At 38.7% G+C, this 13,580-nt stretch overlaps 1 protein-coding gene across 4 annotated transcripts in view; it reads right to left on the bottom strand.

The window, feature by feature from the left end:
* Positions 1-13,565, bottom strand: part of UBR3 (ubiquitin protein ligase E3 component n-recognin 3) — a 104,398-nt gene extending 90,833 nt beyond the window's left edge. For all 4 annotated transcript variants that reach the window (XM_084209585.1, XM_084209586.1, XM_084209587.1 and 1 more), the window contains exons 1-3: positions 13,052-13,565; positions 609-748; positions 61-219 (exon numbers count right to left, since the gene is read on the bottom strand). In XM_084209585.1, coding sequence (XP_084065711.1) covers positions 61-219; positions 609-748; positions 13,052-13,497 — 745 coding nt within the window. In that variant the 5' untranslated portion in view covers positions 13,498-13,565. The remainder of the gene's footprint in view (positions 1-60; positions 220-608; positions 749-13,051) is intronic.
* Between the last annotated feature and the right edge of the window lie 15 nt (positions 13,566-13,580).

The raw sequence follows: 13,580 nt of genomic DNA, 5'->3' as shown, positions 1-13,580 counted from the left end.
CTTATGCCCTTAATGCTTCATAGTTTAAAAATCTAATTATTAGAAATAACACAAACATACCAGAGCTAAGATCTTTGTAGAATTGTTGGCTAGTTAAAACCTGGGTAAGAACTGATCTCATTGCACCTCCCATTTTGGTCAAGTCTTCTAGGAAGGAAACATGAGGCTCCAAAACCTGCAGAATTTTATGAAGGTCTTTCTCTGATGGCAGATCAAGAGCTGAAACCACATAAGAAGAACTTTTGGTGTAGATGTAATATAATTCAGCCAAAACTGTCACAAGCAGAACAGTTACAACCATTGCAAATGAAAATAATTTATATACTCATAATGCTCTAAAATTCACACGTATCAATTTCAAACTATACTTCACTTCATTTTCTGGAAGAGCTCAACCCAATGCTAGGTAACCCTTAAACATATTTAAGCATGCCAGCAGGTAATAAAATCAAATTACCTAGTCAGGCTGTAATTTTGTTAGGAAAAGAAGTACAAAATACAATTACACAAACTATGGATAGCATTAATGTACTGTCTCTTCATAGACTGCAAAGCAAGAGTTAACAGCATGGTAAGATATGCTAGATACATGCAAATTCAAAACATACCAGGCTCATTATATCCCTCTCTTAAATGCTGAATCAGACTAAAGATGAACTGTGGAAGAACTAATTCTGACATCATCAACAAGTCTTTTGGAACACATGGAACATTTGAGTTTGATTTAATCCGGTGTCTTTTACAAAACCTATAAAACAGATGAGAAAAATGTTAGCCAAGCACAGCTCAGCAGTGTTAACATATACTAAGAAAAGCATTTCTTTTTCCATTTTTCAGAGAGTAGATGCTTTTACATTAAAGGTGGTATGGAAATGGTATTCTGAAATTCCAATTACTCTGTTCAAGCCCATTCTGATTCTGAGGCCAGAGAATTATAAAGCTGCCAATTTTTTTTCTGCTGCTCAAAGTTCACATATCTAACATCTCAGCTTCTTCCCATATGTACCAGAAGTATCTTCCATTGAACAATCAGAAGAACACTGACTTTCTTCTACTTTCTGTGACACAATCAGAGGTTGGACTGATTTTTCAAGTCCTCATTCAGACAATAACTTTTTAAAATGTCTTTTGACAATAAAAACAACTTTAAAAGGCATAAGACTTTGCAGGATCAGTGTGTATTTCAAATGTACCCCAATGACGATTTACAAAATCCTTACAAAATTCTTTCATTTAAAAAGAAAAGAAAACATTTATTCTTTGGAAAATTCCTGCATGGTAGTAGCTGAGGCTTGGCTAATGCACAGTGACATGATGTTGAGCCAAACCCCATTAGAGCAGACAGAATGATTTCCTACTCAATAAACATGAGCCTGACTCAAGGGACACTGAATACTTTTCAACTCCCAAGCTATTTTTAGAAAGGACATATACCAACATCAAAGAGTTATTTACCCACGTCAAAAACCACACTAAACAAAGAATAGTCTAAAAATACATCACACAAGAATAAACTTTTACTGAAAAGATTCACTAGATTTTAGTAATAATTTTTCAGCACAAAAAATTGAGAAAATAATACAGCTTTGTTTGACTATGAAAACTGTTTTCCAAATTTATGCCATTGTTTCCAGAAGCAGCCTGTTACTTTCTAAAACTTAAGCCTTTCTTCTTTGAGGACCACTGAAGAATCATCTTCAAGAGAAGAAGGAAATAGAAGAAAGGCACAAAGAAAGTAGGTGAATCAAGAAAAAAAGGCAAAAAAAAAAAAAAGACAATACCAGTCCAACAGCTAAAATGGCAATTCACAAAAATGGCTAGCAAATTCACAGGATTAAAGATTAGGAGCTTCTCTTTTGCTTTTGCACATCAGAAATGTGATTTTTTATAAAGAAAAGGTGCAGAAGGACAGTACTAGCCAGATGATTTGCTATTTGTATATACACCAAATATATCCTTGCAACAGAAAGAGCTCGGTGATGACTGACAACTTTCTGTTAATTAATGTCCAAATAAATAGTGTTCACTTTTGCCTTCCACTTTCCATACTACATTCACAGAAGTTATGAAAAGTCATTCCATGTTAATTGTTCAAGTACGGATAAACAGCACAATTTGCAACTGCAGGGAATTCAAAGGGGCCTGTAAAAGTCATTCATTTTTTCTCTTTAGTCATCCAAAATTTATCTTTTCCACATAAAGAAACCTGAATTGCTATAAATGACAAATGTGGCTTCATCTATGCTAAATCAGGATATTTCACACTTTTACAGTAATTGGCTTTCCTTTCACCATGGTCCTTCTAACAAGGGATCAAAAGTAAATAAAGATCTAAAAGACACAAAAGGAAGAAACTACTACAGTGCACTCTAAACTCTTTCACAGCCCACCACCCCCCCATACATTTTACATTCTGTCAAAATATGTTTTCACTGGTTATGATCACAAGCTAAAGAAGCCACTGTAACAAAACACACAGGTGAAGTCATTTTGAATCCCAGTTTCTGCTAAGCTCAAGGCTTCCTTCCACAGAAAATAAGCTCTGCTCCCCATGAAGTCTATGTCGACATGGAGGCTCTGAATCCATCACAGCAGAGTCAGAGTTAGAAGGGACCCAGAAGGATCATGGAGTGCAACTATGAGGTGAATGGTGCCTACGGGAACCAAACCCATGACCTTACCTTGGCATTACTAACACCATGCTCTAACCAACTGTACCAATCTCAGGTCATGAAATAACCATCCCAAATTTTACATATCCTGAAAATCAAAGTTATGAATATGTTGTTTCTTGAGAGTATCAAGAAAGGATTATTGAATTATAAAGTCTGCTATTATTGCTATATTAACACAGATCCTCGAAGACCAAGAAAGGACCCAGATTCGATTCCCTGTAAGGAAAAGTTCTTTCACTGTTACATGCATAAACCACAGCAGCTTCAAACAGGAAACAATTTCTAGATACCTAAATCTTAAAGTAGGAACACCAATGTAATTTTAGAAAAGGCACCATACTCTGTATTTATGGTTGAAAGGCTACAGTGCTAAAGTAGCACAGACCAGAATTACCCAAAGTTCTAGAGCAAAATGTAATATTAGTTCCTCTATGAATATTAACCAAAATGCCAGACAATTACTTGGAAGGTCTTCAGAGTTAGGACAACAGCTGTTTTAACTAAAGAAGAGACTGAACCCCAAGCTATGCATAGAAAGAAACAAGCTGGGATTTCTTATACAGGCCAAAAGAGATACCTGGACAAAGTCCTCAATGGGTTACATGGGCACTGGACAAACAGCGGCCAAAGCTATCCCATAATCAGTTCCTTATATACTTCTGAAAGAACTTCCAAACCATAGCATCAGCTAAAGAATTGTACATCTACATAAATGTGTGCTTCTGAGATGCTTCTGAGACTACCAAAACAGGCCAAAATAGGCAACAAAAAGGAGCACTGCCCAGATCTCTCCTGGTACCATCAAGCCCACGAAATCCAGCACTTGAAGCAGGCAGAAATGTCTAATGGGGGCAATGAAAGGTGGATATAATCTAGATAAGAAATGCATTTGTTCTGAAGAAGCTCAAAAATAATGACCAAGAGGAAGACTGACTAGGTAACTGACAGATCACCTTGATCTAAGCTTTTTAACTTGATCTCAATATTGCAAAATACTGCTTCAAACAAGACTGTAGTTCTTATCCAATCTTTTAGGACTTCATATTTCTTGTACTATATAGTCTTCAAACATTTTTACTACTATACTAGAATGATGTTTAAGAATTAGTGTATCAGTGACAATGTCAATTCAATAGACAGAAATATTCAAGCCCTATGCATCTGAAGGTCTAGCAGGGAAATTTTAAAATACAGGTCCATGTGAAGACAAAACCCATAAACTTTATTCCATATTCTTTTCTCTGATTCAAAACTATATTCTGGTTTTGATTTTCTATGTATTTTCCTACCTTTGAAATCACTTTTTCCCAAAAAGATAAGATTAATTTTAACAAAAGGAGAGAACAAACAGTAAACTTAAGTTTAACAAAGAATTTTCTCCATATGATTTTTTTAAAAAATCTGACACTTCTTACACTGCATTAATATCTTATTTGTGAAATGCAGACCATTGCTGACATCTACATGAGTAAGCAATACCATTTGTTATAAACATAAGCAGCATTAATATCTTCTGAACAACTTCAATGTCAAACTTTCCAGATTTATTCCATTCTTTCCTACTATTTCCATTTTTAATAATTCTACTGTGAATTTCAAAAATGTGTTTTACAAGTGGCTTCATGTAAAATAACTCCTTTAGGCTACAGCTTCACAGCCTAGTCAAACTAGATCAGTCCTGCCACAACTCTGTCTTCAGCCCTCTTATTTGTTCTAGCACTGGCACTTGACTGATCCTATGTTAAACCAGCTCAGAAGCTAAGCCAGCAGAAGTTATTTTCTTATAAGAATATATACAAATTTCACTGGACCAATTTAAATCCACCAAAACTCACAGACCAGTCTCCTTGGAAATCACACTGAAATCCCCAAATCTTTTGTCATCATCCCTTTCCTTGTTAACCTGTCAGGGAACAAAACACAGGGATCAAAACAAACCAAAATCTCAAACAAAGACACGAAGGAAAATGCCATCCTGACCAAACAGCGCAAGAAGTAGATACAATGCTCACTGTGGAGGCAATTCCATCACTTCAGAGGAGAGTTTTTAAACTCCACAGCTATCACAGCAGCTGATAAATGCCTTCAGTACCAGCCAGACCACACCTTTACAGCATTTGATCAGTCCTTCATCCACTACATCCCACAGTGTCTCAAGTTGCAGCTACACTCCAGAAACTTGACCTAAGTTCATATATACACAGATGGACTATTTTTACCCTCACTTTCTCTCACTACTTTGTCCCCTGCCTCCCCGTGTTTAAAAGTAGTTTTTTAAACTGGATCATAAGACTGCCAAAAGAAAGCATCCCAATTTCACACTCTTAATAGTACTACAGCACTATGATTACCTGACTCTGACAGAAGCTTTTAAGGACGAGGATCTGGGACCTAAGCAAGAGAATCCAAAAGGAAACTGCTGGAAATGAGTTCTTAAGCAAAGTAAGTAAAGCTCTACTTGATTCTTCAATTCAGTAAGTCATACCTAAACTAGATGCATTCTTATTTAAACTAGATGAGTTCTTATTTAAAACACAATATACATTTTCATATGAATATATAGAGTATAATACATATTCATACCGTATACCTCATAACTGACATCATGTAATGTTTCATAAAGTATTCAAATGAAGTTTTATAAATATGAATTCAACACAAGTTTTTTAAGAAGTATGTGTTCTATCTCCACTGTAAAACTAGCATACACATACTACTCTTATATACTCTGAATCTCCAAAATAGATGCAAGATACAAAGTACTTTTTGAGTGCTACAATTGTTTCTGAGTTGTTACATTTCTTACATGTTTAAACGTTTTTCCTGCTATTGCAGTTCAAAAATCAAACGAAATCTTAACTCAGAACAAAGTAAAATTTTCATAATCAGGATTAGAAAATTATCTGGATGAAAAAGGGCTTTGATATATTGGAGGGTTGCTTTATGTAAATTCACTATCCCTAACAATAGCAAATACAATGGTAACTCTGAAGAAACGCAGAGAAATAAACCTACTGTTCCTATTAAAATTAAGTTTAGCAAGTTTTCCCCACACACCCTAATAACTGCATTTCATTAGTTAAATTTCTTTCACCTACAGAACAGGCTTCCAAAAGTGAATCAATGTGGTACTGACTCCAAGACCCAAGGAATGAGCACTCTTCTGCTCTTCATAAAAACTGCAAGCTACAGAGCTCATAGGCAAAACTGAATACTTGCATTTCTGCTATGAGGGGAAAAGTCCACTGAAAAGATGTCAGTCTAACTCTTCTAACCAGAAAATTTCTGAAATAGAGGCAACAGAGTCAATAGCGGAGGACAACGAAACACAGCAGAATAACTAATGGCTTCTCAAGAAAAAAACCCAACAACTTTAAAGGACATCTTTTCAGCCTTTAAGCTTTCATGACAAAGCTGACTGGCTGGGTTAGGAGGCTAGATATCAGAGACTGGACAATAAGAAGTTATTCCAATCTTTGCAGAACAGCAGGAAGAGAGGCAATGACTCATGGAAGCTCTCTTGGTGCTCAGTGCTACATTAAATGAAGAAGCACACCAGTTCAAAGAAAAAGCAGTCAAAGCTGCTCTGCAGAGCATTCCTAGTATTCTCTGTTAGTCCTGAGACATAAATACCCTGTATAGTAGACAAAACTACGATGATTTTCATTAGTTACAAGTACCCATTATCAATCAGAAACAGTAGATTTGGCAGTTTCAATCATAAGGCCTTTTTTTAAAGAAAATTTGAGTAAGAATGAGAAAGAATGGACTTCCGAGACCTTGAAGTACATGGCCAAGTACATCTACTTGAAAGAACAAAAATCAAGTTTTCAAAAAACAGTTAACAAAAACATTTTCTGGTTAAGAAAATTCTCCAAAGAGAATTTAAACAGGTCAAACATATAGCATGTAGTATTTTGACCCAAATACTTCATATGACAAAGTGCTAAGCAGCTACACAGTGCTAGACAAATGCAAAACCAACCTCCATTTCTTCAGGATTTGAACAAGATGTGTGAATTTTAACAACAGGTATCAACTTAAGTTTTGGCCAGGCCTCCAACAGACAAGGCATATATATAAGTAATGTGCAGTTTTCTTGGAAAGTAGTTACATGTTTCATGCTGGAGCTATTATCAGTGCAGGAATTGTGCAGAAACAAAGAGGTGCATCCTGAAGAAGGCAGTTCATTTAGTCCTCGTTACTGTAATAGCCATTCTATTAATTCAACGCAAAGAAAATTCATTGTTTTCAAAGCTTAGTACCAGAACCCTCTACAGAGAAAGGCACCAGAGATTCTATTGTTTAAAACCACCTGCAGCTGTCAGATAATATTCCAGGATATTTTAAAAATAGAAAATTCCTGATACTGTAAAAGTGATAAAGAAGTATGGCCTGAAATCTGAATCAACCTATATGGTCATTAAGAAAGATCAAAGAAACAATAGCTCTTTAGGAATGTGTTCCCTAAACATACTCCTAAAATCACATTTGTTCCATTGCCAACAGATCCACTGACAGCTCCATATAGATCAGATATATACCAGACAAATAACACTCCACCCTGATGTAGTGAACTTAGAATTCTGGCCAGATCATATGTCCATGAAAGGTATAAAAGCAACTTTACAATTTGGTGAGATCAAAGTAAAGGAACTGAAAATCAAAACTGGTTAGCCCAAATCTAAACAAGACTGTTTCAGAGCTGTGTTTCAGCTCTAAAACACAGCTCCTCTTAAATTGAATATATATCAAGGCAAATTAGAAAGCAACAGACAAGTGATACAATAAATAAGCCAAATTTCAGGCAAGGCAAGATACATAGCAGTCATATCTTGTGAACTCAGCTTTCACAGCACTGCTGTGTTCTTCATATCAGACTGGTCCTATCAGCAAACCTTTGGGGTAAAACCATCCTATAAGTTTGTTCAGTAACTAACACAGCAATAGTTCAGGCTTCTACATATTTATAGTTGCGTATATTGATAAGTTTCAACATCTTACTGATGACTTTGAAACAACTATACATTATTCCAGAGGCATGTATAAAGTAACAATGCATCTAGTCGGGTCATAGCTCCGAAGGCAGTAATACAAAACTAGCACTTGGCTGTTAACCATTTGGAATACATCTCAGCGAGTAATTTAGAAGCTGATGAAGTCCTAATTAGAGACTTAAAAGAAATCAAGTCAGGCAGGTTTGAGAGCTGACTGTATGACATGATAGACTTAACTGCAATGTCTTTTGCTTTCCAAGGATAAGGCCTGACATGAAGCTCTATGCAAAGTACTCAGTGTTACTGTGGAATCCTATGAAGCAATACATCATCTTGAGCTTTATGTCTGGGGGAGGCATGAAGGAGGACAGAGGAAATCAGATATTTATAAATGCATGGTAACTTCAAATTCTGTGGTCCTTGTGAATCCCAGTATGAATTTCTGTACTTTGTATGTGGATGAACATGGTGGAGGTTTTGTTCTGAAGAGTCACATCCATCATACGTGACTATGGATTTATCCAAACTCTCACACTAAGCTAACAGCCACTACAGCTCAGACTTCTCTTCAGTCCCTCCCTGGTAGCCCAAAGGACTTCAGTCACAGAAAAGCTGCATGGAGTTGACAGAGATCCTACAAAACAACATTTGTACCAGCTCAACAATCCTGAACACACAGCATTTTAACATGGTTTCATAAAACTCAGATACTAAGCTAAAGTTGGCTACTTGTAGGCTCTCAGTCTGTCGATAAAGCATCTGTTTCACCAACTTCTTGAAGACAGTTCCAAAGAGCACCCTTATCTCTTCCAGGCTGCATTACCAAACATAGCCTAGATCCTGAAGAACTGAGAATTCTTGGTAATTGTTAAACAAGACAATTGATAGAGTCACACTGGAAGGAATGACCTTGAAGCAGCAACATGCTATATATATACTAAACAACTTATTTGCTGTTGCAAGACACTCCATAAAATAGCCAAGTAATCCCCTTTGTGCCAGTAAAACAATAATTGCCTGTATGTCCCAAAATGCAGCCACAAGCAGATCTGACTTTTCTGATCTTAAGGGGATCCCAGTTCCACAACCCAAGATAGTAAAAGAGGCCATTCCTGATAAACATGCACAGAATGCATCCAAAGACAACTAGTAATAATAGCTTTCTCACAAGCAAGCTTCCTTTTTTATGGTCATTCTATTTGTTAAAGCCTCCCCTTTCAAAGACTTTCATTTTCTAAAAGTCTAGAATATGAAAAAGTTCCTTTACTCTTACTTAGCTACAGAAAGTAAATGAAATAGAATATAATATTCCATAGCTCCCAATTTCTGAAAAGGAATAAAAGGAAGGATAGAATTTTAGAATAGCAAAGGTCATCAAAATTAGGTATCTACCTATTAGGTATCCAAAATTAAACAAAAATATTCAATAATCCTTGCCGGGTGCAAACATTTTAAAACACTAAAAAAATCAGATCCTTTTCTAAAAAAATTAAAGCAGGAAAAACCAAGCCATTTAGAAACAGAATATACTTCTCATACTTGCCAGCAAGAGAAGGCAAAGAGAATTGTCCAGCCTTTTCACAAGGGGATCACAGTAGAGCCAACAGATATATTTGTCTCCAACACAGACATTATGATGAAAAAAAAAAGAAAACAGACAGAAGTCTGATCTATTGTGGAAAGATAAGCAGGGATCAGTAAAGACAGAACTGCAGGAAGTTTAGAGTTAGGTACCTGAAGGTGCTTTTGAACACACAGCATATACCACCAACCTGTGAGAGTTACCTTTCTTACAACTATAGGATTTGTTACTGGATGAAGGAACAGCCCACTGTTGCAAGTGTAAATGGGCAACACCTTAATCCCTTTAATGTAAGATAAGAGAAGAAAACACTGTGTCAGTGGAGCCATTGGCTGCCACAACTACCAAGAAATAAACAACAAACATCACTGCAAAAGCCTATTAACCAAAATTCTTAACGTGGCTTTTCACCTTTCAGGATATGCAACCCTTGGTGAAGGTATTATTCCTGTTGTACTGTAAGGCAGTACTAAAACATCTGCTTTCCACATGATTAATTTAACAAATAAGTCAACAAACTGACAGACTCTGAAACAGAACACGGCAGCACACAATAGGCAAAGTGTTGAGGCTCTCTAGTATGTCAGGTAATTGTCTACAAACTTAGAGGGGAATCAGAACAAGACAGCCATAGAAACAAGATGGTACTCAGCAGTAACAGATTATTGACTAGTTATACTCTTATAATAACTATATGGCATACTGCTTTCTTCAAGTTAATTTCATAATTATCACTTTCATTATTAATTACCTCTGAAGGACTTGCTAGATTTCATTTGCAAATAGCTAGATAACATATAGGAGACAACCACAAACTATTTCCGCCTCCTGACATATCAATGGATTTTTAAATCTATTCAAACTTGCCACAGGTAGAATTTTTAATGCTTTCACAAGCAGCTACATTTACAAACTTGAATGTTTTCTGAAGTCTACATTACATTCTAGTAGATCAGTCCAACTGCAATTAACTTAAACATCAAAAACATTGAAATCTGCATGGAAATCAAAAGGTTAAAAAATGTGACAATCTGATTTTTCTAAAACAAATGAGAACTACGCAAGGTACCCAAAGCAAACCTAGGTACTTAAGGCAAATCAGTATCCACCTATCACACTATATTCCAGCTTCTTTTTTTAAAGGCACCAGAAATAAAAAACTAACACTCAGGTATCCCTATAAAGCAAATTATATATTTAATTAGTACTACAAGATTAACACACACTCATACTCTAGGGTAAACAATTTCTAGATTTACATTAGCCATCCTAAAGGCAATGAAAAGATATTCCAGATTCTAAACTGGAGAGATTTCCTTTACAGCAGATCAGTTAACTAAGACTTCATGAACAGTATTTTTGAGCTGCATCAAATAAATATTATGAATATGAAGACCAGATAACAAGAACAGAAACAAAAGAATGCTACTATAATATTCATATACAGCATCTACACAAAATTGTATCTGAGCAGACAGATGGTAGGTAAAGTTTGTAAGTAGGCTCCACATTTGATTCCCTTGCTATTAATAGAAGCCTAGGCTGTAGTGGCCAAGGTTATATCAGGCTAGACAAACTCCAGTTTCCTAAGTCTACCGTGAAGGCCTCCTAACTTTGACATGCCAAGCATTACCTTTGTAATTGTGCAGTTGATTTGTATACACAAAGTTAAAACACTATCCAAACATGCTGCATTGTAGCAATTCAAGTCAATAGGTAAAACTCTGTGTGTGTGAACGCAATAATGTTTTTTGACATTGGTTAAAGTTTATTTGTCCTGCACAGCAAACAAAATTTCTAGTTCACTTAATTGCAGGGCTTAACATCAGTTCTTGTCTACATGAGTAGAAATGACCTTATGTTAAATGCAGACACCCCATATGCTGCCACGTATTGCCCTCCTTATGTGTCCAAGAGGACTGGAAAATCTATGGCACAACGCCAAGTGTTGTTTCTGAGCAAATATTATTCATTTGTTCAGCAATTCTTCAGCTTTAGTGACCAAAACTCCTGAAGGGACCTACCTCACAAACAAGACATTTTACTCTCAAACTCTACCATTAAAAGTAATAAGTAGGATACAGAGAAATGAGATTGTTACTCCCTTGGGGTTTGCATCTGCTTACATTGCAAACCCCATGCAAACCCCAAGCATTTTTTATTTCTTCTTTATTAAACCAGATTTCCTCAAGAAGAAAACTATTTGAAAGAAGAAAAGACAACTGTGAACACTATACAGTCTGGGATGAGCATAGCATCACAAGTCATTTTAATATTCACCCTAAAGTAGCTCAATTTGTGTGTGCTCTGTTAAAATCCTGCCACTAAGAGGAGCCCTAAGTCTATTCCACAATGAACAGTGGAAGAAGTATTAATTTTTTTCCTGTTTCTCAAGATCAATGGAAACTCTTATTTCAGTGATGCTGAGGAAAGCAGAATCACCACAAGTTGAAGAACCAATAGAGTCACTTCAGCAGTAGCAACCTGAAACCACTGAAGATTACTGAAAACAAAATGAGGAAAAAAATTATGACATTGAAGTAAGCCTATCAATAAGAAAAGAGTCCACCAAAAAAGAATTAATAAATGAAGGCAGATTGCCAAAGAGAAAAAAGCATAAGAAACAAAAACTGAAGCCACCTCAAGGCCTGCAGCAGGAGAGCAGTGATTACAGACACAATGAACTGGAGTCAAGGCAACAACATTTAAGAAACAGAAAAAGCAGAATTAATGAAATCTCTAAGTAGGAATGCAAAAAGAGAAGGAATCTTCAAAAGCTGAATGAGTGATACAGAGTTATAGCCTGTAAAGCTGCAAAACCAAGAAAATAAAATAACCAAGGAAAACGTTTTGAAACTTCTCTATGTTCCTAGTGTTTTCTGCTAGGTATGCCACAACTTAGAATTCAACAGCATACCATCTCATCCAGGCTAAGACAGTCAAGACAGACTATTCCAGAAGGTTTGTCAGAAGAGAATCCTCATTCAAGCACTCCAAACTGTCATCCAGCGAAGTCTTTAGCTAGCTGGTGAATCAACAGGAACACAAGGAGCTCCAGAAGACACTCGGTTGTAAAATTTGAAGTTTACTGGCTAGGTATCACCTTCATCCAGTAACTGCTTGACTGATCTTTCCTTTCACCATTGAGTATATAGCAGAACAAAGGAGGGTTTAATGAGGTACCTGATTCCTCCTCTTCTGACCAGGCACTTCAGTCTTGCCTCCAGTGGGTCAGAATAGAAAAGACCTTTGACTTCCACAAAAACCTGCCCTGTTGTTTTCATCCAAGCGCTACTACATTCCTTGATTTAAAGCTAAGGTGGCAAAATGAATTGCCGGCTGGGAAATCACACAAAAATGCGTCCCTCTTACTCAATCTGTTCACTTTGGCTTATCTGCTCACATGCTGTCCCAAAGTATTTTGACTTCACGGCTAGCTGTGTTAGGCCAAGGCTGCTAGCTGGAAGCTGACAGGTACTGCCTCCCATGCCTTATCAACTTCCCTGAAGGCTGGCACTCGGTGCAAGGGCAACAAGATTCGCATGAGCGTCCTAATAAAAAGGCACACCCACATCAACAAAGCCACCCTGCCGAACCCCGGCGGACTCCTCTCTCAGCCCGTGGTCCGAGCCGCAGCCAGGGATGAAGGCAGGCGGCCCAGGAGGCGCAGGGGCCTCGTTTACTGCCCTCCCTCAGGGCGGCTGCGGGCCGGGGCCGCGCTCCCGGCACGGCCCGGGCACAGCTCTGCCGCCCGCGGTGCCGCCCCCGCCGGCAGGTGCCCCCCGCCCCGCGCTCACCCGGCCTCCCGCATGACGTTGCTGTCGCCGCAGTCGCAGGCGCCCCCCGCCTGGCTCCGGAACATGTTGTAGTCGTGCCCGGCGTGCTCGCCCTGGTGGAAGCACTCGGCGCATAGGCTCATGCAAGGCGAGATCCCGCACGTCCGGCACCGGTAGGCCACGAAGTTGGCGGTCCAAACCAGGCCGCATAGCGTGGCGGGGTCGTAGGCCCGCACGGCTTGCACGAAGCTGTCCCAAGGCTCCCCGCCCGACAGCAGGCAGCGGCACCACTCCAGCGCCTCGCCCGCCGCCTCGCCACCGCCAGGGCCCGCCGCCGGGGCCAGCACCAGCTCCAGCAGCGCCCGCAGCTCCGCCGCCGCCGCCGCGCCGCTCTCGCCACCCAGCGCCGCCTTCAGCCGCGCCGCCGTCGCCCGCTTGTCCCTACTGCTGGCGCCGGCCCCCGCCATGACGGGACACCGAGGGGCCGTTACGGCCGCGCCGGGCTCCGGATCCGCGATCCCTCCGCCGCCCTCGCTCCCCGCCCCGCGGC

The sequence above is a fragment of the Fringilla coelebs genome (genome assembly GCF_963513975.1).
Source record: "Fringilla coelebs genome assembly, chromosome: 7".
NCBI lineage: Eukaryota > Metazoa > Chordata > Aves > Passeriformes > Fringillidae > Fringilla > Fringilla coelebs.
This window is presented reverse-complemented; position numbering and strand designations above follow the sequence as displayed.